General features: G+C 50.6%; 4 protein-coding genes across 11 annotated transcripts in view; 2 read left to right on the forward strand and 2 right to left on the reverse strand.

The window, feature by feature from the left end:
* The first annotated feature begins 238 nt into the window (after positions 1–238).
* Positions 239–11,824, forward strand: DEDD (death effector domain containing). Of its 2 annotated transcripts, none has more exons than XM_023247881.2 (6): positions 239–366; positions 2,191–2,223; positions 8,569–8,957; positions 9,154–9,261; positions 9,671–9,817; positions 10,642–11,824. In XM_023247881.2, exons 3-6 carry the CDS (start codon positions 8,633–8,635, stop codon positions 11,016–11,018), a joined length of 957 nt encoding a protein of 318 aa, XP_023103649.1. In that variant the 5' UTR covers positions 239–366; positions 2,191–2,223; positions 8,569–8,632; the 3' UTR covers positions 11,019–11,824. The 2 variants fall into 2 exon arrangements, with proteins under 2 accessions (XP_023103649.1, XP_023103650.1); XM_023247882.2 differs by lacking the exon at positions 239–366 and adding an exon at positions 434–525.
* Positions 11,825–12,104: 280 nt separating this feature from the next.
* NIT1 (nitrilase 1) lies at positions 12,105–15,131 on the reverse strand. Of its 6 annotated transcripts, none has more exons than XM_003999574.5 (7): positions 15,001–15,131; positions 14,300–14,398; positions 13,796–14,050; positions 13,561–13,664; positions 13,223–13,356; positions 12,931–13,056; positions 12,105–12,646 (listed from the first exon to the last, which is right to left on the reverse strand). In XM_003999574.5, coding segments are annotated over exons 1-7 (987 nt in total). In that variant the 5' UTR covers positions 15,003–15,131; the 3' UTR covers positions 12,105–12,379. The 6 variants fall into 6 exon arrangements, with proteins under 6 accessions (XP_003999623.1, XP_006943086.1, XP_023103648.1 ...); XM_006943024.4 differs by having other exon boundaries at positions 14,970–15,096; XM_023247880.2 differs by having other exon boundaries at positions 14,954–15,073.
* Positions 15,098–26,152, forward strand: PFDN2 (prefoldin subunit 2). Its single transcript, XM_003999578.3, has 4 exons — positions 15,098–15,226; positions 24,788–24,876; positions 24,988–25,111; positions 25,842–26,152. Exons 1-4 carry the CDS (start codon positions 15,152–15,154, stop codon positions 26,016–26,018), a joined length of 465 nt encoding a protein of 154 aa, XP_003999627.1. The 5' UTR covers positions 15,098–15,151; the 3' UTR covers positions 26,019–26,152.
* Positions 26,153–26,366: 214 nt separating this feature from the next.
* The window catches only part of KLHDC9 (kelch domain containing 9), a 2,315-nt gene continuing 1,763 nt past the window's right edge, over positions 26,367–26,918 (reverse strand). Inside the window, exons 3-4 of one of the 2 annotated variants that reach the window (XM_023247879.2) lie at positions 26,769–26,918; positions 26,367–26,644 (exon numbers count right to left, since the gene is read on the reverse strand). The exon at positions 26,769–26,918 is cut by the window's right edge and continues 49 nt beyond it. In XM_023247879.2, coding sequence (XP_023103647.1) covers positions 26,598–26,644; positions 26,769–26,918 — 197 coding nt within the window. In that variant the 3' untranslated portion in view covers positions 26,367–26,597. Of the gene's footprint in view, positions 26,649–26,768 lie in introns of both variants that reach the window. The other variant, XM_003999644.6, reaches the window with a different exon arrangement.

The following is a 26,918-nucleotide window of genomic DNA, read 5'->3' on the forward strand; positions in this document are numbered from 1 at the left end:
GGCCCTGAAGCCGCCGTCGGGAAGAACTTGCGTTGCCCGCTTGCCCCAAAGCAAGATGGCTGCCAGTCTCTAGTCTCTCGACCCAAAGTGAAGCTATCCACGCCCCGGTTAATGCCGCTGCCAGGCTGCCCACACCTAGCATGGCCACCCCGGCTCATGCCTCACTATGGTCTCGAAGCCGCCTCTAACCGGCCAGGTTCCGGGAGGCGCTGCTCCGGACGCGGCCGCCTCCCCCCCCCCCGCCTCCCCCGCGCCCGCGGCGGCGGCGGCGGCGGCGGCGGCCGGAGCCCGGATGCGGCGGCGTGCGACGGCACGGGAGGGCGGCGCGGATGGATCCAACATGGCGGCGCCGAGCCTGAGCCGAGAGTGAGGCGGCGGGGCGGCGGGGTGGGGAGGGGGAGGCGAGCGGGACGGGGCGGGGCCGGGCGGGGCCGCGGAGGGCTAGGGGAAGGAAAGTGGAGGGGGAGGCGGAGGCGACGTCCAGCCCGAGAACCTCGAGAGAGGGAGGTGACGGGACGCTGCGAGGTGGGGGAGGGGAGCGGCCGAGGGGGCGTGCGGGGGAGGTGGCAACTGTGGGAGCGAGCAGGGGCGAGGCGGGGGATTGGGCGCGGGGAGGGGCGTAAACAAGGGCCGGGCCGGGCCCGGCCGGGGGTGCTGGCGCGGCCGAGGTGGGAGTGAGGCTGCGATCCCGCCGGATTGAGGGCGGTGGGCGCGGGAGGGAGCGGCCGAGGGTGCGGAGGGGAAGAGGCTGGTGGCATGTGGTGGGAGGGACTGGACTCTGGAGAGCGGTCTCGGGAGGGGGTGGGAGAGGGTGAGGAGGGGACTTCAGACGTGTGGGGGGGCGGTTTTGAAAGTGTGAAATTGGAGGTGGGAGGGGGAAGGGCCTAGGGGAGCATTTGGGTGGAAAAGGAGAGCACGGAGATTGGGGGGAATGGAGAGCGTGGCGGTGTGACGAGGTAATGGGGAAAGTGAGAGACTAAGAGGAAAGTTTGGGAGGAAGGGGAATGGGCTGGGAGATAGGACAGTGGAGCTGCACGGGGGATAGAGGTTGGGGGTTTCCCTTTCCCCGTGGAAGGGAAGAGAGGGCAGAGTTAAGCAGCCTCAGTTGCAACCAATTCTAATTGCCAGGCCTTTCGCTTTTAATAGGGTGGGAAGGGCAGAAGGGAATGGTTTGGAGAAATGCGGAATTGGGAGAATTAGGGAATTTGGAGAACGGATGAGGGTTCAAGTGGATTTGCTTTCCAGAGGCTCCCTGACTTACTGCTCCCTTGTTTTTCCTGGTTAGGGAAAGAAGGGAGAACGGGGAAGCCGGTGTCACCGCCACCGAAGTGTAGAAGGAGTAAAGGACTTTTCTAGTTTCTAGCAATTAGCAGTGTAAGAATGGGGAAACAGCCATGCTGGTTTGGAGCCCTACATGCCAGGGTGGAGGCTCTGGAAGTCTGAGAAAGGGAACAGAAAACAGGATGGCATCTGGGCAGCCTGGATAATTAAATGATTGCTTTAGTTTCCAGACTTTTTCTTTTCTTTTCTTTTCTTTTTTTTTTTCCTTCTGTTTAAGTGCTAAGAGGGAGGGGTCAGCGTTCACATATAGGAAAGGTTCCCTGGTGAAATGTAGATGTATCAGGAAGCCGGGCCTCAGTGGATATTTTGTTTTCACTGTGTGTAAAGGGAAAGGGTGAAGACAGAATTTGGAGGCTAGCTCTGGTCTGATAAGCGAAGGGATAGAAAGTGCCTTCTTTGGCTGTAATCATTTCCCTGTCTCCAGTTCTCCCTAAAGTTGAAAGTCAGTATTAAAATGTAACAAAAATGTAACGAAATACGTGGGTCTCATAAGGCATTGAGGAGTCCGGTGAGAAGGTATCAGAGGATGATTGGTTTTCCCGCAAGTTGTTGAATTTGGGACCTTTCTTGCCATGAGCCACCCAGGCTGGAAATTCTGGGAGTTGGTATTGTTTCGTGAATTGGCCAGCAGAGCGTTAGGGAGGCCTGGGGACTTGGTTGGGAGTGAGTTCTCCCCTTTAGCCCACAGTGGATCACTTTAATCGAAATGGCTTTAGGTGTGTCTGTGTATTTTTGGAACTGGGACTGACTAATTCTTTGGGCCTTTGATGTTTCAAAATCAGGCTTGAAAATTGACTCTTTCCCCCTCATTTGTTTTTGTTTTGCTGCTGGCTTCCAACCTTGTGCTAGGAAGAGACCTGGGAAATTAAGTTTCTTGCAAAGGTAAGTCTGGAACTTTCTATGTTTTTTTTGTTGTTGTTGTTGTTGTTTGTTTTTTTGTTTTTTTTGTTTTTTTTGAACAATGGAAGGGGATGGGAATGGCAAGAGAAATGCATTGGGGTTGAGCCCAGTAAGGGGTTCGAGGCCAGGGAACGTGTGTTTTCACCTGCCCAGCTGAGTGCATAAGACCTGTTGCAGTCACCGTGTCTCTGGGTAACTGGAAATTGGTAGGAGAAGGAGAGCAGAAATCAGGTGTTTGGGGGCCAGCCCCCAGCTTTGGTTTGTCATTATCTAGTCGTCTCGGGGAGCTCTGAGAAACACATTTTTTTTTTAACATACAGAACTAGTACTCTAGTACAGTGTCTCTGAATGTTACTCTTGGAGGGCTGCTGAGGCACCTCACCTTTGTCTTTTCGTTGTTCAGGGTTCCTGGAATCCTCCTTTTGAAAACATACTGTGTGATTCTGACTTCCAGATATTTGGTTACATTTTCCCTATCCCACCAGCAGGAAGGCTCTTTCTGAACTCTTCAGGCTTCTCCATGCTGTTTTCATTCCAACTTTCAAGACCTCACTCTTTTTTAGTTCTTCCACATGACTTTCGTCCCTCAGGGCTTCGGCGAGAGTCAAATACCTCTAGCTCCACGAAAATACAGATGTCATCCTTGTTGCGATGATACCAGAGTTGCGTCTTCCTTTCAAGAGATCATTCTTTTTTGTTGCCTCCACGTGACTGTCCTCTAAGGGCTTCTGAGAGAGCCAAGGACCTCAAAAAAATACGGATGTCCTTCCTGGTTGGGATGAGACTAGAGTTTGCCTGGAAGTAGAAACCAGATAGACAATTCTGTAGGTATATAGGCACGGTCTGTTGGCCCTGGGCTGGCTTGGGCCTCCCTAAAGAAAACAGACTAGCAAAAAACTACAGCTCCAGGAAATGCGGCCGTTCCTCGGAATAAAGAATTATTCTTGGGGAACTGTAGCGGGGGGACCCCTGTTAGGTTCTCGAGTGGACTCAAAGCAGCCCGCGGGGTCAGGACTCTCGTTGAGCGGAGTGTTTGGTCTGTTTCTTGTTATCTGGCAATATTTCAGATACCGGGACTCAAAAGGTCTCTTAATTCTGCTGTTTAGAGGGGGGTACGTTCTCCTCACGACTCTGATATCTCTAGGATCTCTGTATAATTTAAGCTGTGTTCCCAAGCTTCACTGCCACAGAAAGCCGAGGATATTTTGGTTTAAGAGGAAGTTGGGCATGTTCTTTCAGCACTGAAGTTAGATCGATTCTTGGAACCCCATCTGGATTGCTAACTGAGTGAACTCACCATCCCAGATGATAATTAAGTGGGGTGGGGGGGGCTGCGTATTAGCTTGCCCGTCAGCCTCCTGACAGTTCTCTCAAGGACACGGCCTTGGGAAACTCTAGCCTCTTCTACGTTTTGCTTCATAGAATAAGCAGGAGGTCGGATCAGCAGTCAAATAAGGAAGGGTCTGCAACTCTAGGTTCAGGACTTGAAAGGTGGCTGTGAGGCCTAAGGGCGGGATCCTTTTTGTCTGTCTTGCAGAGGATGGCATTTCTCTTGTCTTCATAGAGATCCAGATTGAACTGGGTCACATTCGACCTCCTGGGATGGGGCCGAAGAGAGTGTAGGCCCACCACTTGCTGCTCACCTGAATGGCAGCCGCAGGTGTCAGAGAAGCCAGGGTTGGAGTGGGTGGGACTCCTTCGGGTTCGTTGGACTTATGAGTTTATAGTCTGTGTCTGACCGGCTTTGCTTTTCTTCTGAAATACTGTTCGATGGGTTTGGGTCAGAGGGACCCAATGGCTTCCGTCTCTAGATCTAGGGGGGAAGGTGACATACTGTCTCTCTTCTTTGGCCCCTTTGTGTCATGGTCCATCGAGAACAGGGTTTCTCATCCTCAGCATTATTGACATTTGGGGCTGGATAATTCTTTGTTGTGGGGGCTCTTCTGGGCATTCTAAGATGTTTAGGGACATCCGTGGCCTCTACTCACTGCATGCCACTGGCACAGTCCTTTACCCCTTCCAGTCATAACCGTCTGAAATGTCTCCAGACATCGCCAGATGTCCGGGGGGGGGGGAGGGGGGGGGCAGCGTCCTCCGTGGTTGAGAACCACTGACCTAGAAGCGCTGATAATTCCTGGCACTTTGAATGATCCAGCCTGGGGTCTAGGACTTAAGGTGGCTGTTTCTTCCCTCCTATCTAGGGAGTTAACCCTCAGAGGACTGAGGTCTATTACAGAATTGCATCCATTGATATATAATAATTAGGACCATAATGCTTTCCTGCATTTTGCCTCATTTTCCAGGGGCGAGGTATGTAGGGACCATATTCATTTCCGGGGACTTAAAGTCAGAACACTTTGAATTAGGGAGCTCTCTAGCAACCTGCTCTTAGGATTGGTTGAATGTGAAACCTGCCCATCTGCTTTTTCTGAGATCCTCATAATCAGCAGCTGGCCAAGAGGAACAGGTGGGACAGGGAACAGGGAGACGCCTAAGGAGGCTCGGTTTTCTCATGTTGCCTGCTATGAGCAAGGAGTTACTTTCCTTCAGCACCCCCCCCCACCCCGCCCCCATTTGTACCCAGTAAGTACAACAGGTGAGAGGAAGATACGGAGAAAACTACCCTGTAGTTGGGTAGCTGTTTTCCCAGCTGTTCCCATGCTCAGCAGGCGAGTGGGGGGTGGGGGGCATCTGGGCTTTCCTAAGTAGCTGTGAGCCGTATTTCTTGTCCGTATATCAAACCCATGTCTGGGGGCTAAGTGAGTGCGGGATGGAGCTCCCCTTTTCTTATGGGTATGAGTCTCTGCTTCCCTTTTAGGTTCTTGAGGAAGGGAGGATTGGGTTCACTTGCTCTGCAGTTTTCTAAGACCCCATCAACTTGACTCTTTGGAAGTGGCTTATTTTATTCTCTCTCTCTTTTAAACTTTATTTATTTTGCGAGAGAGAGCGTGCACACACACACTGTGAGCAGGGGAGAGGCAGAGAGAATCCCAAGCAGGTTCCATCCTGTCAGCGCAGAGCCTGACCCGGGGCTTGATCAAACCGTGGGATCATGACCTGACCTGAAATCCAGAGTCGGACGGCCACTTAACCGACTGAGCCACGCTGGCGCGCCTTATTCTCTTTTGTAACTTAGCCTCAGTGTCTCGGTGTATAAAACGGGACCACCAATCTTCTTGCTTAGTAGGGTGCCGTGGTATGGGTGGTTCCACACAGCATAGGGGAGGCTGCGGCTAGCTAGAGTGTATGCGTGGTAACCAGGCTGTGTGTATCTGTTTTTGTTTTTTTTAATTTTTAAATTTATTTTTGAGAGAGAGAGACACAGAGTGCAAGTGGGGGAGAGGTGGAGAGAGAAGGAGACACAGAATCCGAAGCAGGCTCCAGGCTCCGAGCTGTCAGCACAGAGCCCGACATGGGGCTCGACCTCACGAACTGCAAGCTCTTGACCTGAACCGAAGTCAGACGCTCAACCGACTGAGCCACCCAGGCGCCCCTGTGTGGGTTTGTTTCTTAATTGATGCTGCTTTTGATGATCTCTTGGAGACTAAGCTCAGTTCAGTAGGTTGTGAGTACTGTGTACCAACCTCTATGCATTGCTAGGCACTGAGAATATAAAGGTGAATGTGACTTAGTCCATTTCCACGAATTGCTTAAGATGGGCTGGGGTGATAAATACACAAATGGGGCTTAAAAGAAATACGCATGATGTTCCATAGGAGCACAGAAGAGGATTACGTGTCCCAGCATGGAGGTGTGGAGAATGAATTTGAAGATGGTATCTGAGCTGACTCGTAAAGGACGAGTAGGAGTTAGCCATGTGAAAAAGAGGAGTGGTATAGGGGGGTAGGGTACAGAGAAGGGAGAGGGGCACTCAGGCAATGGCAGTAGCCTGAAGAAAGGGACAGAGAAATGAACTGCCTGCTGTATGTGAGTTATAAACAAACTGATAACGGTAGAGAATCAAAAGTGGGTTATGAGGTTGAAAAGGTAGGCAGGGCCTGATCTCAGAAGGCTTGGTGTGTGGTGTGAGGAGTCTGGAGTGTTCTAGGTAAGGAGGGGGCTGTAGATAGGTCTTAAGCAGAAAAGCGATGTGGTCAGTTGTGCATTTTATTTTTAAAAATGTGGGTTTTTTTAAATGTTTTTATTTATTTTTGAGACAGAGCGTGAGCAGAGGAGGGGCAGAGAGAGAGGGAGACACAATCTGAAGCAGGCTCCAGGCTCTGAGCGGTCAGCACAGAGCCCGATGCGGGGCTCGAACTCACGGACTGTGAGATCATGACCTGAGCTGAAGTTGGATGCTTAACCGACTGAGCCACCCAGGCGCCCCCCAAAAAATGTTTTTTTCAATGTTTATGTTTGAGAGAGAGAGAGAGAGAGACAGAGCATGAGTGGGAGAGAGGCAGAGAGAAACAGAGACACAGAATCCAAAGCAGGTTCCAGGCTCTGAGCTGTCCGCATGAGCCTGACACAGGGCTCAAACTCATAGACTGCAAGATCATGACCTGAGCTGAAGTCGGACGCTTAACCAACTGAGCCACCCAGGCGCTCCTCAGTTGTGCGTTTTAGATAGCGAATTCAGCTGGATATGAGGGATGGACTTAGGTGGGTTAAGATTGGTGGGCAGGGGAGCCCTCGAGAGGCTGTTGCCATAGTCCAAGTGAGGGATCATCAGGACCTGAAGCAGGGCAGTGGCGGTGGAGGTGATTGGAGACATATTTAGAAGTGGCTTCAATAGGAATATATAATGGATCAGGTGATTGGAGCTGTGTTTTGGTGGAACAGTATTGGGCAGCACGTGTGTGTGACAAGTGTGGATGTGGAAGCCTGGTGCTTGGTCACAGGTCATTGACATTACCCAGCTTGATGCTGAAACTTGGTGAACCAAACACTGAATTATGGGGGCGCCTGGGGGGCCCAGTCGGGTGAGCGTCTGACTCGATTTTGGCTCAGGTTACGATCACGACTGTGAGATTAAACCCCGCGTCAGGCTCTTTGCTGAGCATGGAGCCTGCTTGGGATTCTCTGTCTCCCTCTCTGCCCCTCTCCTCGTTCTCTCTCTCTCGTGCTCTCTCTCTTCCAAAATAAATAAATATTAAAAAAAAAAACCCACAAATGCCAAATTATAGAACGAGTGTCGGCTGCTGTGGGTCATTGCGAGGGGGTGGGGAAATGACAACCACAAGGAAGGAGTAGAAGGGGCATATATCCAAATGGTGCGTGAACATCATTGGTGAGTTCACCTGGCATAGGAGGGTCACGAGCGTGCTCAACGTAGTAATGTTCGTTGATGTAAATCCATGAGTTTGGGTGAACATTATTGGTTAGCCTCCTGTGCAGTTAGGCTTTTGAACTTGGTTGGATTGCAGGAAGTATGAGGATAAGGTTGGGGGAGGGGGTGGCTCTGGGCTGCAGAGGTCAGGGGTGCTGATCTCTTTGAAATCTCTTTCACAATCATCGCCCCAGCAGTTTCGCATGTATTTTCTAATTGGATTCTTAACAAGTCTGAGGAGTAGCTTCTTTCCTTCATGTTTTGTAGATGGGGGACAGTGCGACTTTGAAGTGAGGTGACTTGCCTGAAGTCACACAGCTACACAGCTAGCTTGTTAATGATACAGGCAGAGTGAAAACTAGGTCTTATCTAAAGATTTTCAGTTTCCCTACTGTCCGTCTGTAGGTTTGTGTCCCGCAGCTTCCATATTAGTTAAGGGCGAATTCTTGGGGCGCCTGGGTGGCTCAGTGGGTTAAGCATCTGACTTCAGCTCTGGTCACGATCTCACAGTTTGTGAGTTTAAGCCCCGCGTCGGGCTCTGTGCTGACAGCTCAGAGCCTGGAGCCTGTTTCTGATTCTGCGTCTCCCTCTCTCTCTGACCCTCCTTGGCTCACGCTCTGTCTCTCTCTCTCAAAAATAAACAAACATTTAAAAAAGAAAGTGAATTCTCTACTTTTCTCGGGATTGCCTACCTTTAAGAGGTGAGATGGTTGGGGGTAGGAGGGAGAGCACAAAGGGACCAAAAGCAGTATTTGGGGGGCAGGGGAAGAATCGGGGTAACCTCTAACAGCAATTCCTGCTGAGTCTGCAGCCTGAAGTTGCATATAACACTCTCAGGGAACGCGACCCTGTTTCTCCAGTAGGGTCTGGACTTAAGGTAACAGCCGTTGGATGTGGAGAGCTCTGGGCTTTATTTTGCAATAATCACTTTTTAAAACGTGATAAACCCTCAGTGTTGCCGTGCGCCAGGCACGGCGTTAGGCGCTGGGGGTTCGGGAGCGAACAAGACCAGTTCTTCCACCGGGTGGCTCACAGGCTCTGTTTCCTCGTCCCTACAGTGTAGCGGGGCCCGCGGCCGCCGAGCGGGGACTCTGGACCGCGCCGCGCACCTGAGCCCCCGGCATGGCGGGCCTGAAGCGGCGGGCCGGCCAGGTGTGGCCCGAAGAACGCGGCGAGCAGGAGCACGGGCTCTATAGCCTGCACCGCATGTTTGACATCGTGGGCGCCCACCTGACACACAGGGACGTGCGCGTCCTTTCCTTCCTCTTTGTCGATGTCATCGATGACCACGAGCGTGGCCTCATCCGAAACGGACGTGACTTCTTGCTGGCGTTGGAGCGCCAGGGCCGCTGTGACGAGAGTAACTTCCGCCAGGTGCTGCAGCTGCTGCGTATCATCACTCGCCACGACCTGCTGCCCTACGTCACCCTCAAGAGGAGACGGGCCGGTGAGGGTGCACGAGGGGCCAGACCGCAGGGCCCGGGGACCAGTCGTGGGAGGCCTGGAGCCGGCAGCACAGGAGCCCGGGTGGGAGGAGGCGATGACCCTGGGGGCTACCTAGGAGGAGTTAGGAGGCCCGTGGGAGGGTTGGACCGGGGGCGGGGGGTGCATCTTTTCCTGAAGGACCCCCTCCCCTCCTATAGTGTGCCCCGATCTTGTAGACAAGTATCTGGAGGAGACGTCAATTCGCTACGTGACCCCCAGAGCCCTCAGCGATCCAGAACCGAGGCCTCCCCAATCCCCTAAAACAGGTAAGAAGATAGGAACTCCTCTGAATTTTCCTGGCTGGCTCGGTCAGCGGAGCATGCACTCTTGACCTTGGGGTTGTGAGGTCAAGTCCCATTTTGGGAATAGCGCTCACTTAAAAAAAAAAAAAAAGAAGACCCTAAACTCGTCATTTTTCCAGCCTCGCCAGCCTGCATGAAAGGGCACTGGGTCTCTCTCACCCCCTCTCCCCCCAGCATCTAGCCCTATAAAAATTAGGTGAGGTGTTAATGCTTCACCTGGGTCCTGTGATTGTCCCCACATCGTGTGTCCTCTTTTCAGGTCCTGTAGGCTTTTAGTGCTAAGTCTTAAGTGATTCCTTCCTCATTCCAAGAGATCGGTTTGTATTTCTACTTTTCCCCTACTGTGTTTTTTCCCCTTTTCCCCTCTGGCCAGTGCCTCCCCACTATCCTGTGGTGTGCTGCCCCACTTCGGGCCCTCAGATGTGTAGCAAGCGGCCAGCTCGAGGGAGAGCCACACTCGGGAGCCAGCGAAAACGCCGGAAGTCAGTAACACCAGATCCCAAGGAAAAGCAGACATGTGGTGAGGAAGTTTAAGGGTTCTGGAGGTGGAGCAGATGGGAGGGGGACATACAGAGAAGTGCTGAGACCCCGGGCAGTTCATGCTGTTTAGTGCGAGGCTCGCATTGAATGGGTGAATGATTTAGTGGGATTGAATGGCCTCATCTGTGGGGAGAGAATTCCTCTGTCTTTGTGGCAGAGTCCAATTCACGTCTTTCTAGTTAATACGAGATCAAAGGGATGCTGTTACAACATCCTTATTGTAGGATGGACCAAGTTTTGATCGAATACTAAAATGAACTCGTGTGCCTGGGGGCGCCTGGGTGGCTTAGTCGGTTAAGCCTTGGACTTCGGCTCAGGTCATGATCTCAAGGTTCACGGGTTTGAGCCCCGGCACTGGGCTCTGTGCTGACAGCTTAGAGCCTGGAGCCTGCTTTGAGTTCTGTGTGTGTGTGTGTGTGTGTGTGTCTCTCTCTCTCTCTCTGCCCCTCCCCCGCTCACGCTCTTTGTCTCTCAAAAATAAATAAAGCATTTAAAAAATATATTAAAACCAAAATGAAAACAATTAAATGAACTTGTGCCTGTTAGGAACATACTGCCTAGAAGCAGGGTGCTCCTTGTGAGGGATGGCAGTGATCTGGCCTGGGCCTGGCCCGTTTAAAGGAAACTCGTGTGTTCAGGCGAGGATTTCAGAGGTGCTTGGAAAAGAACTGGTCCCTGGGGAGAGGTAGGAAAGCTGTCAGGTGACGTTCCCAGCTCTGCTCCTCCGCTGGTCTTCCAGCCCCCCCGTGCCCGCTTGTCCGCGCCCCCTCCGCAACCGCTTTGCGTGTCTTCTCCTCCCCACAGACATCAGACTGCGGGTTCGGGCCGAATACTGCCAGCACGAGACCGCTCTGCAAGGCAACGTGTTCTCGAACAAGCAGGACCCACTGGAGCGGCAGTTTGAGCGCTTCAACCAGGCCAACACCATCCTCAAGTCCCGGGACCTGGGCTCCATCATCTGTGACATCAAGTTCTCCGAGCTCACCTACCTCGACGCCTTCTGGCGCGACTACATCAATGGCTCGCTACTAGAGGCGCTCAAAGGTGTCTTTATCACAGACTCCCTCAAGCAGGCTGTGGGCCACGAAGCCATCAAGCTGCTGGTGAATGTGGACGAGGAGGACTACGAGCTGGGCCGGCAGAAACTCCTGAGGAACTTGATGCTGCAGGCACTGCCCTGACCTTTCCCCTCTCACCTCTCACCTCTGGGGGACTGCTCCCCCCGCCCACCTCTGGAGCTCACATACTGTTCTGGGGTTTGTTCTCTACCCTTCCGACCAATCACACCCCTGCCTTTTTTTTTTTTTTTTTAAAGGAAAAGACAAAGGAAAATGGAAGTGGTGTTCCCCACCCCTCCCTGCACCCACGTGCCTGGGCTTCCCCTGTTTCCCTTTCCCACGTCCCCTCCTCCTGATGTGCGTCTACAGCCACCTTGCCACTGAGCCGTAAGACAAACGTAGAGGGAGAAGCAAAGTCTATAGAACATAGTCTTTGTAGGGGATCGAAGTGAACACTGCTTCCGGGTGCATTGCGGGGTCATCAGTACTTCTGGCTTTCTGAGGGCTCTTAAATTTTGTCTGCAAAAACCAAAGGGCTGAGTGAGGGAGCTGTGTGGAAGGTGGGACTCTGAAGCGTATTTTGGAAACTAATCACCACCCTCTCCCAAATTATAGAATTTTTAAAAAACAAAGAAGCTGTGGCCCTTTTCCACTCTCTGCCGGCCTCTGGTGCTGCTCCTCTCTGCCTCGTTTCCTCCATTCCATGGCTTGAAACCTCTGCCTGGTGTGGCGCCTTCCTTTTCCCCCTTTGGTCAAACCCTCCGAAAGGGAGTCTGAGGTAAGAGGACTAGGCCAGCCTAGTTCCCTGCTCCCGCACAGGGCGGATGGCAAAGGGGTTGCTGATAAAAATACACTCCCCCTGGAAAGGGGAAGGGGGAGTGTGAGACTTCCCTTCCATGTTCAAGTGAAAATAAATCATGTACCCTGCAGCCCTTTCCCCTTTGCTTTCTTCTGGCTTGGGCGAAGGGCAGTCTAGGTGAAAGCGAAGTCATTCAGTACCCACCCCTCTCTCCTTTTTCCTCCCCTACTCTCTACCCCACTCCCACGCTCAAGCTTGGGAGCGTGGGGCCGGGACATGCACTGAGTGTCGCACTTTGATCGGGGCAGGGAGGCTTGTCGAAGGAGCCAGAAGGCCTAGAACCGGAGCCTCGTCCGGCTGGTACGACCCCACCTCCCCTTTTCAGCTCCCAAAGGAGATGTCCAGACACAGACTTTCTGATGATTCTATTTTTTTCAATGCCAGTGCTGCTCAGCCCTCCGCATAACTTCAGTTTTCATGAAATAAACAGTGACTGTAGAAAATTCCACCTTTCTGAAACTGAAATGGGAGCTCAGGCGAAAGTTTCTTCTTTCTTGAGAAGCTGAGCCTGTGTTCCGCCAAGGCAGTCGAGCTTCTCCAAGTGAGGGGAGCCGCGCCTGGGTCCCGCCACCAAGTCACGGCAGCGCCAGCTCACGATGGGAGTGTCAGCTCACAGAAGTCAGTCTTAAGACCGTGGGTGGCCCAGACTGCCGTAGAGGTCAGGCCTGCGGTGCTGGAACACAGGCAGCTGTTGGCGCAGCTGTCGCAGATAACGGAGGTCGATTCGGGCAAGGCAGAGGCCTGGTCCTTCAGAGCAGCGGGCCACCACTGTCCCCCAGGGATCCACCACCATGCTGTGGCCATAACTTGCTCTCTTCTCGTGGTGGCGTCCACACTGTGCTGCTGCCACGACGTAGCACTGGGTTTCAATGGCGCGGGCCCGCAGCAACACCTGGGGATGAGGAGACGTGAGTTCACTTACGTACATGGAACGTCCAGTGGGGAATTGATAGGTGACGGATGTTACAGGCCAGTCTACTCCTTGTGACCATTCTGATAACTGCCTAGGAATGCTTTACTGTTACCTGTTCTCTAACGTGAAGGGCAGCAATCTAGGGAATGAATGCTTCCCCCTGGGTGGGAAGGGGAGGAAAATCTTTTCTTCGGCTGGTAGGGCCAAGGGTGGAGAAGGAAGTTTAGAGGAGGCCCTTGGGTTTTGAAGGGAGGGTCTCTTACCTCCCAGTGGGCTGGGCCCGTAACAGATCCGAAAGCTGAAGGGTAGGTAAGTATTTCTGCTCCGGCCTGAGCCAATGCCAGAGAGAGTTCAGGAAAGCGCATATCGTAGCAGATCGCTAGACCAATCTGCAATGAAAAAGAGCCTGACACCCCTATTCTGTTCGTCACAGCATCTAGTCGTTACCTCCCTACCCCGCTCCTTAGGGCTTTCCAGCCTCTGTTACCACCTCAGTGTTCCTACTCTCCTCCCTCGTGTTCCTGATCCCGCATCTCCTCCTCTCACAACTCCCACCTTGCCTGCTGGTGTGCTGACAGGAGACTCAAGACTGGGCCCCGGAATGGTAGAGTTGCTCTCACGCATAGGCCCCTGCCCTGGAATCTCCACGTCACACAGATGGGTCTTCCTGTAAGTGGCCACTACTGACCCTGGAGCAAGATGGAGAAGGAGTGCTCAGTGCTGGTGCCCTAGAAGCACCCAACTTCGTTCCTCTCCTCCCAGGGAGCTAGCTTATAAGCTAGGATGCGAAGTACAGATGCCCCTTGACCAAGCAAAGAGTTGCGTAACAGTTCTGGAGATCTTTAGGTAGCAAAGCCTGGGAAGAGGGAGGCTGGAGAGTTCTGAAGTCTCACCCTTGTTGTCCAGAAGCACATGACAATTGTAGATTTTCTGAGTCTGTTCCCAGTCCTGGCCTCGCTCGTGGAAACCACCCAAGGACAGCCAGAGTCCACATTCCCTGGGGGAGGAGGGGGGCAGGGGGAGGAGGCGACACGGACGACTCTTCTCAAGGTTCTACCCTCCCACCTGGCAACTCAGGGACAAGTGCCCAACAAAGAAACTACCTTTTCCTCCCCCTTGCCCTGATACCTGGCAAGCTGGGTATATTCTCCTAAAAGGTTCCCACCCAGTGGCTCAGACAGGCGGAGCGTCTCTGCAGGGTCCCTCGCAACGAAGTCAAATGCCTCCGGCAGGAAAGCCAGGCAAGCACCCAGTCTGGCAGCCTCTCGAACAAGCTCTGCGCATGTTTTAAAGTTCTGCTGCTTGTCTGGGGTTGAGGTTACCTGGCACACAGCCACCAGCGGTAGTTCCCAGGAAGAAGAGAAGATGGCCATGGCTCTGGGCCTGTGAATGGCACAAGGCAGGACTCAGATTTCCCAGCACGGGAAAACCCCAGTTTAATGATAAGGGTCTCAAATGGGGAGGCGGGAGGGCTGGACTGCCCTTTGATTTGTGCTCTTAACGGGGCACAACCACCCACTGATGAAATGTTCTGTGGATGGTTGGTACCCCAGTGTTTCCCACCATCTGGTCATTTAACAAACATTTACTGAGCATCTACTGAGGCACTGAGGACAGAACAAAACGTGTTACCTGGGCTGTGCACAAAGTACTGACGGTCGAGGGATCCGGAGTCCAGGACACAAAAGAAGGGACAGGAGCTGGTGAGGAGGCCTGATGATGAAGCCCAGCCTGAAAATGGTGAGAAATCAGGACACCGGCTCCGCCCTCAAGGAGTACATTTCTAGGCTTCTCTGACTTTTCACACTGTGGGGCCGAATCAGGGCCCTGCCAGTAACACCCTCTAAGTCTTCAAAACACTCTTTACTGTAAGTAATTATGGGCTACAGGAAGAGATCATAAAGTGGGAAGACGGAGGAAAGGGCTTTACTGGGCACCTGAATACCTCGACTTCCAGTGATCTCATATTAAACTGAAGCCATTTTCCTCAGCCAAACCTAACCGCGCTTCAAAAGTCATCTCCATGAAACTTACTTGTTTTTCCCAGCCTCTCTTCCTGACTGCACACCTGCACAGCTTTGCTGCTCAAAACATATCCCCTCCCCCCGCCCTTACCCCGGAATCTCTGCGGGGAAATTCACCTTCCCTCCTTTCCCACCGCCCCGTGCTGGGCAGAGGGCACTGGCACCCAGATCCCAACCCGCGCCCCCACTCTCCGGTTAACCCGTCCGAAAGGGTTCTGCCCCTCTCCCAGGGGCAGTGTCTCTGTTGCACAAGTTAAAGCACCGCAGGCGGAATTCACCGCGGCCTGCGGGGCAGACGGTAGGTCCTACATGAAGACACAGCCAAAACCATCCGCAGGATCCGAACCGAAGAGCGGCCTGGAGGCAGAGGCACCGGGGCGAGTGGGCGGTAACTCCCAGACCGGATGTGACGCACGGCGGGGCGGGGCCGCGCAGGCCGGAAGCCCAGCAGGCGGCGAAGATGGCGGAGAGCAGCGGTCGCGCCGGCAAGAGCAGCGGCAGCGGCGCGGGGAAAGGGGCGGTGTCGGCAGAGCAGGTGAGGAGCGGAGAACGCGAAGGAGGGCAGCCAGGCCGGGTCCGAAGTCGATGCGGAGAGAGGGGGGGAGCCTGTGGCCGGTGTAGGCCTCACTCCAGTCCCACCTTTGCGAGGCCGCCCAGAGAGGGGAGGGTCCTTGGAGAAGCTGGCCGAGCCCCCAGGGAGAGAGCCAAAGGGTTGGTAGGTGAAGGCCACGCCTCCCTTGGGGGTGTTGGGTGAGCCAGCAGGAGGCGAGAGCCCCGAGATGCGGGGTGTGGGAGGATGCACAGTTGTGAGGGGAGATAGGTCGTCACTTTCCCCACTTCTCCGCACCCTCAAACAGGATAGGCTGGGCAAGGCAGCTCGTAACGAATCCCAGGGGATTAGTCAACGGGCTGGTTGTATGTGGTCCGTTACGTGACCCTGAAACCACGTTGACAGTCGCCCTCACCCTGCAGAGCCACGTGACTCACATACTCGAACAGTCTAGTGTTCCATACTGTTTTGATTCGGGACTCATGGTAAGACTGAATTTCTTTAGCGACCAGAAACCCTTTCCTACCCCGAGTTTGCATTTCCCCCAGTCTCTGGCTTCGCGAGATGTTTGATAAATAACTCAGAAAGCCTTTTGTGGCATGGGAGCCATTTGCTAATAGTGAGGCTAGTGTTTTAATGGGAGTGGGAAGAAATCTCCGTGATAGAAAGGGAAACATAAACAAGAGCTCTTCTAATTACAGGTTCATTTATCATTTATTTGTGGAACAGTTGCTACAGGCAAAGGTATCTGCATAAGGGTTTTTCAAATTGCCCCATGCAAAGAGCCCGTAGTGAAATAACACATACAAAATGCTAATATGAGGCAGAAGGTGAGTGTTCTAACAGGTATAAAGTGCTGTGGGGTTTTTTGGGGGGGGGGGGTAGAGAGAGTTTCTGCCGGGGAGGGGGGAGAGAGATGGAAAGGAAGGGAAAAGAAACCTAATACTTTCTGAGGGTCTGCCTTGTGCCAGACCCTCTGCTGTGTATAGGGAAACCTAGATCTTGTTCTCAAGTTAGCTCACAGACTCAATGTACAGTATTCCACACGGGCCCCTCTTTATGATAGCTAAAGGAGGGATCCCCTAGCAAGAGGTCATGAGATTCGAGGAACGGGTGGGAAAGGGAAGCTGTGGTATAGTGGGGTGGCTAAGAGCGTAAGAAGTGCACTTGGGTTTGACAGATCTGTGTTTGAATCACATTTCTGCTATTTATTTTGTATAGGTGACTTCTTTTACCTTGCTCTCCTGTAAAAATATAATGGTGCAGGGGCGCCTGGGTGGCTTGGTCTCTTGGGCATCCGACTCTTGATTTTGGCTCAGGTCATGATCCTAGGGTCGTGGGATCGAGCCCCAAGTCGAGCTCTGTGCCAGGCGTGGAGCCTGCTTAACATTCTCTCCCTCTGTCCCGCATGTGCACACGCTCTAAAATAAAAATTACGTATAATGGTGCGTACCTCATCACTTTTTTGATTAGTCAAAAAAGGTATTCAGAGTGTTTTTGCACAGTGATTGGAATATAGTATGTGCTTAATAAATGCTAGGTTTGTTTTGTTTTGTTTTTCTTCTTTCCCCTTCTGGAAGAGATATTCCTTCCAGTGAATTCTAAAGGATGAGAGGAGTTAGTCAGGCAAAGAAGGAAGTGGGGAATTTCCTAGGTAGAGGGAATAAGGCACTTAAAAGCACCGAGGTATAAAACTGCCTGGCATGTTTAGGGTGCAGGTAGACAAAGTATAGCATGGGGTGCAAGACTCGAATGTGGGGAAAAAGGGATAGAGAGAGATCTGGGATATTTCTCAGATCTCTGTCTTTGACGGATGCTGGTGCCGTAGGGAATGTAGGAAGATCGGAAGTGTCTGGGAGGGAAAATACGTTTATTTTAGGGGGTTGAGTTTGGGTTTCTTGTGGGACGGTCAAGTAGAGACATCTAGTAGTTGGTTTGATTTATAAATCTTGAGTTCCGGAAACCTGAATCAGAGATACGGATTAGAGAATTACAAGCTTATGGACGGTAGACAAAGCCGTGGTTGTGGGTGAAATCCTCTAGGGTTTGTACAGAAAGTGAGAAAAGAAGTAGAACGAGGGTGGAGCCAATATTTAAGGGGTCGTGGAGGAAGAAAAGAACCCCTCAAAGAGGGCTGAGCGGTTGTGATAATTGAGTTCGGAGGCTGTTCTTGCTTAACATTCTGTGGTCTTTGTGTTCTAGAGAGAACACTGGGTAAAAAATATAAGATTTATCAGGGCGCCTGGCTGGCCCAGTAGGTGGAGCATGTGACTCTTGATCTTAGGGTCATGTGTTCAAGCCCCACGTTGGGCCTGGAGCTTGCTTTAAAGGGTGTGTGTGTGTGTGTGTGTGTGTGTGTGTGTGTGTGTGTGTGAGATTTATCACTGCTGCAAACGTGAGCTACATAGGTCCCTTATAAACAAGATAGAAGGAAGTAACATTGTACTAGGCATTTGTTTTATCTTCTGTTAATTTATTATGCCATTTGGGTAGGTTATGTTGTCTTCCTGTACCTTACCTACCTACATTGTAGGTAAGGACATTTGAGTTTCAGAGACTTTGGTTAACTCACCCAAAATCAGTAACTGGAAGGGTGGGGCTTTTAACTGAGTGAGCGGGTTGAGAATCAGACAGACCTATTTTTCCATTTACACCACGACCGTAGTAAAGCTATTTGAGCTGGGCCTGAAGGATTGGATAGATTTGAACAGGTGGTAATGGAAATAGAATATAGGGAATAGGATGAGAAGAGGAGACCTAGGGAAAGCACAGGCTGACAGTGAGTGGTTAGTTTAGCTAAATCACAAGGTATAAGAAAGTTGTGGTGCTTCAAGCAAGCTGAGTCTTTGCCTGGCAAAGAATTTGGAACCTTTTTTTTTTTTAAGTTTATTTTGAGAGAGAGAGAGTGTGTGTGTGTGACAGAAAGAGAGAGAGCATGTGCGAGCGAGCAGCGGAGGGGCAGAGAGTGAAGGAGAAGAATCCCAAGCAGGCTCTGCACTGTCAGCTCAGAGCCCTATGCGGGGGCTTGAACTCGTGAACTGTGAGATCATGCCCTGAACTGAAATCAAGAGCTAGATGCTCCACTGACTGAGCCACCCAGGCGCCCCAAGAATTTGGAACTCTTTAATGTAAGCAGTGCCCGAGTCACAGAAGGATATATGGTATACTATTGTTTGTTTTTTTTTCTGCTACCTAAAATAAGGCATGTTTATTATGAAAAATGTGGGAAACACAGGAAAAGGTACAAAATAAGTGAATTTACCCATGAGCCTACTTTCCAAGAGATAACTATTATTACCATTTTGGAGTATATCCTTTGATATGCTCCAAAAGAGGTTTCTCCCGCTCTTTTATGTTTTTGTATCTGCATGTGTAGATGGAAAGGGAGGATGTGTGTTCTTTACATATTTGCATACTTTATAATATTCGTCCAGTACAATAGCATTGTACAGTATATACCATTTTGCAATCTGCATTGTAAGCCTAATATGTCACAAACAGTTTGCTGTGTCATCCGAGTGTTAGGAAAATTAAGTTACCAGCAGCGTATAGGATGAATTTGGAGAGTCCAAAACTAGGGAGATCATTTAGAAGACGACAGGAGTAGTTTAGACAAGAGATAATGAAGGCTCGAAGTAGGGTGATGTCAGTGAGCCAAAGAAAAATTGCTGAGGTTGATGCAATAAACTTGGCAGTCGTTGCGATAAAGGTGTGTTCAAAGATGAAACCAGGGTTTCCTACCTGGAGGGCCAGGGTGGTGTCATTAGCAGAACTAGGGGAGACAAGAAAAGGGAACAGTTTAAAACGGGGTAAAAGAGGATCAGTTCAGCTTTGAATGACCCGAGTTGAAGGTACCCGTAGGACATTTAAGTGGAAATGTTCCGTGCTAATTGTTACCATTTAGTGACAATCTGTTTTCTGCTGGATATTGTCCTAAGTTCTTTTTTTTTTTTAATTTTTTTTTTTTTTTAACATTTATTTATTTTTGAGACAGAGAGAGAGAGAGAGCATGAACAGGGGAGGGTCAGAGGAAGAGGGAGGCATAGAATCTGAAACAGGCTCCAGGCTCTGAGCTGTCAGCACAGAGCCCGACACGGGGCTCGAACTCACAGATCGCGAGATCATGACCTGAGCCGAAGTCGGACGCTCAACCGACTGAGCCACCCAGGCACCCCTGTCCTAAGTTCTTGATGTAACTAATTGATCTTCACAAACATGCTAGGAGACTGATATTACCTGTATGTTCTTGGGGAAGAAACTAAGATTCAGAAAAGGGGTAACTCGCTCACAGATTTTGAAGCCATTTCTGACTGACTTCCGAATGCCTTCCTCTAACTTGAAATTTGGGTCTAGAATTTCTGAGGCCTGGATTTGCAGGCAGTCAAATGAAGGCAGTTGTTGGAACCACAGAGGTAGCTAAGAATACCAGTTGAAATAGTATAGGTAATAAAGGGAGAAGTGCTGTGAAAAGAATCTTAGATCCTTCTCCACTGTTGGGATGAGAGGAAGAACTTCAGGAAGGGGAACGGAGTGTTAAGACAGGTTGGAGAACCAAGGAACTGAAGGGTCCTGGAAGCTAAAAGTGAGAAGACAATGTACATTACACTGGGCCTCTCAGTTCAGTCCTGCTTGCTACCCTGAGACAATGGTTCTCCGCTTGCTGGGACTCCCCCCCCCCCCCCCCAAGAAATTTGGCATTGCCTGGAGACATTTTTGGTTGCCACAAGTAGGAGTTGCTGCTGGCTTTTAGTAGGTGGAATCAGGGAGGTTGCTAAATATCTTACAATGCACAGGACAGCCCCCCATAAGAAAGTATTTTCCTGCCCAAAACTTCAGTAGTGCTGATGTTTAGAAACCCTGCTTTATGGTGTATTAACTCCATTTTATAAATGAGGAAACCAAGAGAAGTTAAGTAGCTTGGTCATACAGCAAGTAAACAGCAAAACACTAGGATATGAACCCGTCCACAATAGACTCAGAAGTTTGGGCTAGTTCCACCTTACCGTGTGCTACTTAAGAGAGTTTCAAAGCAGCAGAGTGAACATTGAGAAAAAATTGTTGGGTTAGGCGGGAGGCCATTCATGATCTTTGAGAAGTTAGTTTAATAAATAGTAATAGTTTAATAACTAGTATAGATAGAAAGCAATTTAAAGTGGGCTGGGAATGAATGGGAGGCGAGGAAGTCGAGGCAGTGAGTATAGACTAGTCCCAAAAAACATGATGAAGGGGCGACTGCATGGCTCAGTCAGTTGAGTGCCCTACTCTGGATCTCAGCTCAGGTCTTGATCTCTGGGTTGTGATTTGGGGCCCGCAACAGGCTCCATGCTGGGCGGCAAGCCTACTTTAAAAAAAAAAAAAAAAAGATGAAGAGAAGGGCTTAGAACCATTATTTGTTGGAGTAGTAAGGTCAAAGAAGTTTTCTTTGACAGCTGAGTATGTTTGTCAGGAAAAGAGGGCACTGAACTGAAAAGAAGATATTTAGTGAGTGATACCCTATAAAATGCTTTTCCAGACGCACCCAGTCGTAATTCTTGACCTGTTATTCTATTCTTCAGTGAACCAATAAGAGTAAATATCATGTAGGTAAGAAGACCAAAGGACAAAAAAAAAAAAAAAAAAAAGACCAAAGGACATTTTGGGGATAAAGGTATTGATTGCAGATTTTTTGTAAAGTTACCAAAACTATACGGTCGTGATTAAACAAAAGGAAAAAGAAAGAAAAAAATAAAACAGGCAAATAAATCATACAAAACTAGTTTGACTTCTTTTTTTTTTTTTTAAGATTTTATTTTTTAAGTAATCTCTCCATCCAATGTTGGGCTTGAACTCACAATCCCTGGGTCAAGATTCACATGCTCTTCCAACTGTCTCAGCCAGACACCCCCTAGTTTGACCTCTATGAGAGGTGACTATGACAAGCCGGGAATAATACATCAGTTAGAAAAGGGTCGTTAGAGTTCCACAGAGCTGGGTAGAGGTACCAGTTCTGCAGCTTGCTGTGTTTACACATTCTCTCTCTCTCTCCCTCTCCCCTCCCTCCCCTCTCCTCCTCCCCTGCTGCCTATCTCCTCCCCTCCCCTCCCTCTCCCTCCCCTCCCCTCCCTCTCCCTCCCCTCCCCTCCCCTCCCTCTCCCTCCCTCCACTCCTCCCTCTTTCTCTCTCCAACATCTTTGGTCTACTGACCTATAAAATGAAGGTACAGGTCTTATACTGTGTTTTTGTTTGTTTGTTTTAGAATTAAATGAGATAGAGTCGAGCAGAGTGCCTGGCATACAGTAGTGTTCTTTTCCTTACAAACCTTGGGTGGAAGGTGCAATATTGTAGGACTGTGGAAAAAACAGGTATTTAAAAAGAGGTTGCAGGGGTGCCTGGGTGGCTCAGTCAGTTAGTCCGACTTCGGCTCAAGTCATGATCCCACGGTTCTTGAGTTGGAGCCCCGCGTCAGGCTCTGTGCTGACAGCTCAGAGCCTGGAGCCTGCTTCAGTTTCTGTGTCTCCCTCTCCCTCTGTCTCTTTCTGCCCCTCCCCTGCTCAGTCTCTGTCTCTCTCTCAAAAATAAACGTTAAAAAAATTTTTAAAAAGAGGTTGCATTTGCATATTTAAAATTTCAAAGAAGACAACAGTAAAGATTAGAAGGCAGGCCTGCATAGTTGAAAATTAGAAATGCACTAAAATTGGGAAGCTTTTCTACCAAAAAATTTAAGGAATTGATACGCATTTGTATGTGAACACAGAGAGGGTTAACACATGGGATGTATTAACTAACTTTATTATCAATCATTTCACAAGATACACATACACTAAATCATAATGTATACCTTAAACTTACACAATGTAATATGTCAATTTTATGTCAGTAGAGCTGGGGGGGCAGGGGTAGAAAACCATGTCCTGTATAAAATTGTTTGTGCCAAGAATGTAAAGAGCTCTGTATAGTTGCCAGGATTGAAGTTACTTTTGAACAGGATAAACAGTTGGTATTTTAGTTTAATTGGATTCTTTTTCAGTCGGGATGTTCACATGTAAGATGAAGATTTTAGTAGGGCTGAGGGAATCAACACTGACCTAACCATCCCTTCTCACGCCAGGCAACTTTAGGAGAATGGGAATAAGGGAAAGAGCAGGAAAATAAGTCTGGCCATAAGGGAAAAGACCGTTAGAAAAGTGTTTTCAGAGGAAGAACGTGGGAATACATCACAGCCTTTCTGTCTTCATTGGCAGGTTACTATGGGCTTATTTTGCATCTAATTTACAGTTAGGTTACGGTTAGCTGCTAAGAGATTTCATTTCCTTTAAGGGCACCAGTGGCTGAAATTTTCCATAATAACTGTAGATAACTCATACACCGAAGTAGATTTATTTTAATTTGCCATCTGATTAAAAGTTCATAAACTGGGCCAAGAGGAAGTAGGGGTTGTTAATTAGCAATAATGTTTGCAGAAAAATTGGAGTTGAAATCAAAACCTCTTCTTGCCTTTAGTTGTGTTAAATTGGTGGCTGAAAAGTAGATTCCTACCGATTACTAAGGGAAATAAGTCTAGGCCTCAGAAGTTGTAGACTCTTAAGCTGATTTCACTGATGTGTTCAACAAAATACATCCAGAAGAGAGGGTCATTTGGATGCTGGGAGAGCATCGAGAATCTGGTTTCGTTGTGGAATTTCCACAGATGAAATTACTTTGATCTGTAACATCGATAGTGAAGGAAAAGCTAACCATAAATGGGATAGTTTGGTATAGGTGGGGGAGTTAGGTTTCAAAGCGTTTGTTGCAATGAGGGCGAGAAGTACACGGAGATCAAAGGTTGGTGGCCGGGAGGAGGCAGCATACGACTGGGGCAACGGCGTCCTAGTCAGACTTATTTCTTGGTTTTTTGAGCAGGAAAAGAGATGTAGGGGTGGCACAGGCCAGCCAGCAGGGTCTTATCAGCTGTAGATGAGCCTTGTGGAGAGAGGTACGGGATAAAAGGTCCTAGTAAAGATGAGACGGTCACCAGTAGCATGAGACTGGGCAGGATCTGGCTGAGAGCGAGAGCGTGGGCGGGCCCACGGCCCTCAGCTGATCAGGAAGGGCCGGGGGGCACTTGGGTTTGGGGAGAAGGTCATGACAGCAGTTAATGCACTTTTCCTGCCTACGAAGCCCTTTCCTAACTAGCCCGCACCATGCAACAGTTCTATAAAGTAGGTGACCCTGTGTGTGTCACAGGTGAGGGAACTAAGGCCCAGAGGGGGAAACCCGGTGGTTCTCCTTTCTGGATGCACATTAGAATTACGGGGGAGTGTTAGAAGTGCTGAGATCCCAGGGGCCTCACCCAGTGATTGTGTAATTGTTCTGAGGTTCCACCATTCATGTTTTGAAAATGCTCTCCTGGGGACTTTAACGTGTCGCCAGGGTTGAGAACCATCGGATTAAATGTCCGAGGCCATAGAGCCAATATATGGCAGAGACCAACTTGAACCTGGCTTTTTGTCTCTGGGCCCCATGTTTCCCCCACACACACCCCCACGATTTTCTTTCCTCATTACGTTTTCCGCCTTTTATCTGGTACTTCTTTCCAAACACAGTCATCAGAGCCCTGTACTGAGAGTGACGGAGGTGGTGATTTTAGTGCCCAGTCTGGCTTTCACGCTGTTTTAGGTTCCCTGCTCTGTTTCTGGGGAACAAGGAGCTGGTAGTAGTCATTTCTCTGGGCCTTTACGTGTGTCACTTCTTATGCCTCCTTTGCACCCTTTCCTCCCCCCAGTTTCTCATCCTTCAGGCTTCAGTTGAGGCCGTGTCTCTCAGGAAGCCTATGTTAGTTAGGGTTTCTAGGCTACAGACATGGACTCTGACCAACTTTTTCTTTTTTGAAGTAGTGCTTTGGAAGGATAGCGGGTAGTTCACAGAATTGAACACAATGAAAAGAAAGGTTAAATAACTGGGTCCCGCCAAGTTCAAGAACTAGGGCAGCTTTGGGGATTTCAGGAGGAGGAATGGAGGATCATCTCTGCGGGACAAGTAGTTGCCTTCGCTGCACCTGTCTTCCGTACCTTTTCTCTCTACCCCCAAAACCAGTTCCTGTACAGAGACTCTGGTATAGAACCACAGGTCACTGCCCTTGTGGTCAAGGGCCAAGGGTCCTGTGAATGGTAGCCCCACAAGCACCCCCTGAGCTAAGGAGGGGCGGCTCCCCTGTGGGAAGAACGCTGGCTGGGCAGGTCCAAACAGGAGTTAACTCACTACAGAGTCTTTCCGAACAGGCTTCTTTACCTGCAAGTCTAAGCCTCTCTGCAGGTGCCCCAGTAGCTCTCCACCCCATCCTGAGTTACACATGCCTATTCCTCACCACACGGGAAGCTGCGAGAGGGACTAGCAGAGCTCTCTCTCACACAGTGCAGGCTCTCAGTGCAGGGTGAATGGCTTCCGGACAGACTGAAGGTCGAAATGGCAGACGTGGGTTCTACTCCTTTTCTAAGGGAGGTGTCCAAAGCTCGCCATCCTGTGTTGTGTCTTGACCTACTGCCGTGCCCGCTGTCTCCTCTCTCACTTAACTCTTTCTCACCTTCTAAGGTTATTGCTGGCTTCAACCGCCTTCGACAGGAACAGCGGGGTCTGGCATCCAAGGCAGCCGAGCTAGAGATGGAGTTGAATGAGCACAGGTGAGGGCGTTGGGGAGGCGCAGACAGGAGAGGTGGGCAGGCCACACTGTAAGGGCGGGCCGCCGTGGAGCGGGGCTGGATTCTCCGAGCGGCCTTGTCCTCCCACCCCAGCCTGGTGATAGACACCCTGAAGGAGGTGGACGAAGCCCGCAAGTGCTACCGCATGGTTGGAGGCGTGCTGGTGGAGCGGACGGTCAAGGAGGTGTTGCCGGCCCTGGAGAGCAACAAGGAGCAGGTGAGCGGGAGTCCCTGCGGACAAGCTCTGGGCGCCCAGGGGTGAGGGAAGGGAGGCCGGGACTGGGGGAGCGTGGTGGAGGAAGTGGGTGGGCACCCATGTTGAAGACGGCACACGTAGCCTGTCAGCCTGTGCTTTTTATGGTGTGCAAAGTCTGACTCCTCACACGGGAGGGACTGCTGGCTGGCGGCCTCTTCCCCGGCACTGCGTGACCTGGCTCACAAGCCTGGCTCTCCCAAGGGGGAGAGGCGGCAGTGAGAGCAGGGTCTCTCACAGTGTGGTCCGGGGACACCTGCATCCAGGTCACCTGGAGGCCTGACCCAAAATGCAGCTGCCTGGACCCACTGATTCAGAACAACTGGCTAGGGGGCCTATGGGGTGGCATCCTTTTTTTTTTTTTTTTTTAAGTCCTCTCCGCGCCCAACGTAGGGCTCGAACCCACAATCCCACGATCAAGAGTCACATGCTCTACTGACCGAGCCAGCCAGCCGCCCCACGGAGTGGCATTTTAAACATAAACAGCCCAAGCGGTTCTTAACGTACATTAAAGCTCATACGCCGTTGTGTTTGAGAAAGGCATACTTTTAGGCTCTCGGCTCTACTATTGATACTTGGTAAGAGGTGAGGTTACAGGTGTCCTCTCTCCTTCCCGTCCCCCAACTATAGTCCATCCCAGGTAGGGGAAGGTGGTTCCTGAAATCCTCATGTAATCCTATCGCTGGCCCTCTAGATACAGAAGATCATTGAGACACTTACACAGCAGCTTCAGGCAAAGGGAAGAGAATTAAATGAGTTCCGGGAAAAGCACAACATTCGTCTCATGGGGGAAGATGACAAGCCAGCAGCCAAGGAAAACTCCGAAGGGGCTGGGGCCAAGTCCACCTCAGCCGGAGTGTTGGTCTCCTAGGGACCAAGGCCTTTGCGGTTTTTTTTTCTACCCTGACTCCCACTTCTTCTGATTTCTCTTTATTGTTATTATTATTATTTTCTCTGCTATTGTAATATTTTTTTGTTAATTAAATGTTTTGGTCAGAATGCTCAGCTCCAGCCTCAAGCTTTCTCCCAATATTAGGGGCGGGATCTGCATGAGGCATGGAAGAAAGCCCATGATCTGTGGGGTTTGGCTCCATCAGGCTAATGGTTCACAGTTTCAGAGGAGGCCCCATATTTTATCCTTTCCCTTGCAAATAAAGATGTATCTCCTTATTCACTGCCTCCCCCACCCCTCCCCCCCAAAAAGATTCAGAGACAAATGTTGACTCTCAGATTGAAATTTAATAAGCAGGTGAAATGAGGCAGATCGCTCTGGTGGTAACGCGCTGCGAGTTTGCAACAAAACGGGGGCTTGGCGGTGTGTCTTGGCATATTCTTTAGATAAAAAGGTCCAGGATGCAAACCTGTGGACAGGGCGTCCTGCCATCCTCACCGAAACCCCCAACCAGGTAAAGCTGGTCGTTCCAAAGGCAGGTGCGATGGCCCACGCGCTTCAGCCCTTGGTCTGTGCAGGGGAAGTGGAACCACGAAGGAGGAGACCTGCCTGTCGGGGAAGAGCAGAGGGTGCTTATTGAGGGGGTACCGTTTTGGCACCATGGGGCTCCTCCTCGCCTTCCCACCTTCTCCCCACCCTCTTCCCCCCCCTCAACCAGCCGGCCCTCACGGGTGTCATAGATGTACAGGTCATTGCAGATGGTGTCTCTGGCTCTGGTCAGAGTTTCTCCGCCAAACAGCACGGCAAAGGGCCCCACCACGGAACACGAGTGATGCCGCAGGCCCCGGGGCCCCTGCCGGGACCCCTGCCCAGTGCTCA

Source organism: Felis catus, chromosome F1 (genome assembly GCF_018350175.1).
Source record: "Felis catus isolate Fca126 chromosome F1, F.catus_Fca126_mat1.0, whole genome shotgun sequence".
Taxonomy (NCBI): domain Eukaryota; kingdom Metazoa; phylum Chordata; class Mammalia; order Carnivora; family Felidae; genus Felis; species Felis catus.

Coding starts and splice junctions, on each gene's coding strand:
- NIT1 (XM_006943024.4), bottom strand. CDS start 15,022: ATGGTTTTGGCTGTGTCTTCATGTAGGACCTACCGTCTGCCCCGCAGG. Junction 13,057..13,222: donor TCAGCACACCAGCAGGCAAG/GTGGGAGTTGTG, acceptor TTTTCATTGCAG/ATTGGTCTAGCGATCTGCTA. Junction 12,647..12,930: donor CGGGCCCAGCCCACTGGGAG/GTAAGAGACCCT, acceptor CCTCATCCCCAG/GTGTTGCTGCGGGCCCGCGC.
- DEDD (XM_023247881.2), top strand. CDS start 8,633: ATGGCGGGCCTGAAGCGGCGGGCCGGCCAGGTGTGGCCCGAAGAACGC. Junction 8,958..9,153: donor CCTCAAGAGGAGACGGGCCG/GTGAGGGTGCAC, acceptor CCCCTCCTATAG/TGTGCCCCGATCTTGTAGAC. Junction 9,818..10,641: donor CAAGGAAAAGCAGACATGTG/GTGAGGAAGTTT, acceptor TCCTCCCCACAG/ACATCAGACTGCGGGTTCGG.
- PFDN2 (XM_003999578.3), top strand. CDS start 15,152: ATGGCGGAGAGCAGCGGTCGCGCCGGCAAGAGCAGCGGCAGCGGCGCG. Junction 15,227..24,787: donor GGGCGGTGTCGGCAGAGCAG/GTGAGGAGCGGA, acceptor TCACCTTCTAAG/GTTATTGCTGGCTTCAACCG. Junction 24,877..24,987: donor ATGGAGTTGAATGAGCACAG/GTGAGGGCGTTG, acceptor CTCCCACCCCAG/CCTGGTGATAGACACCCTGA.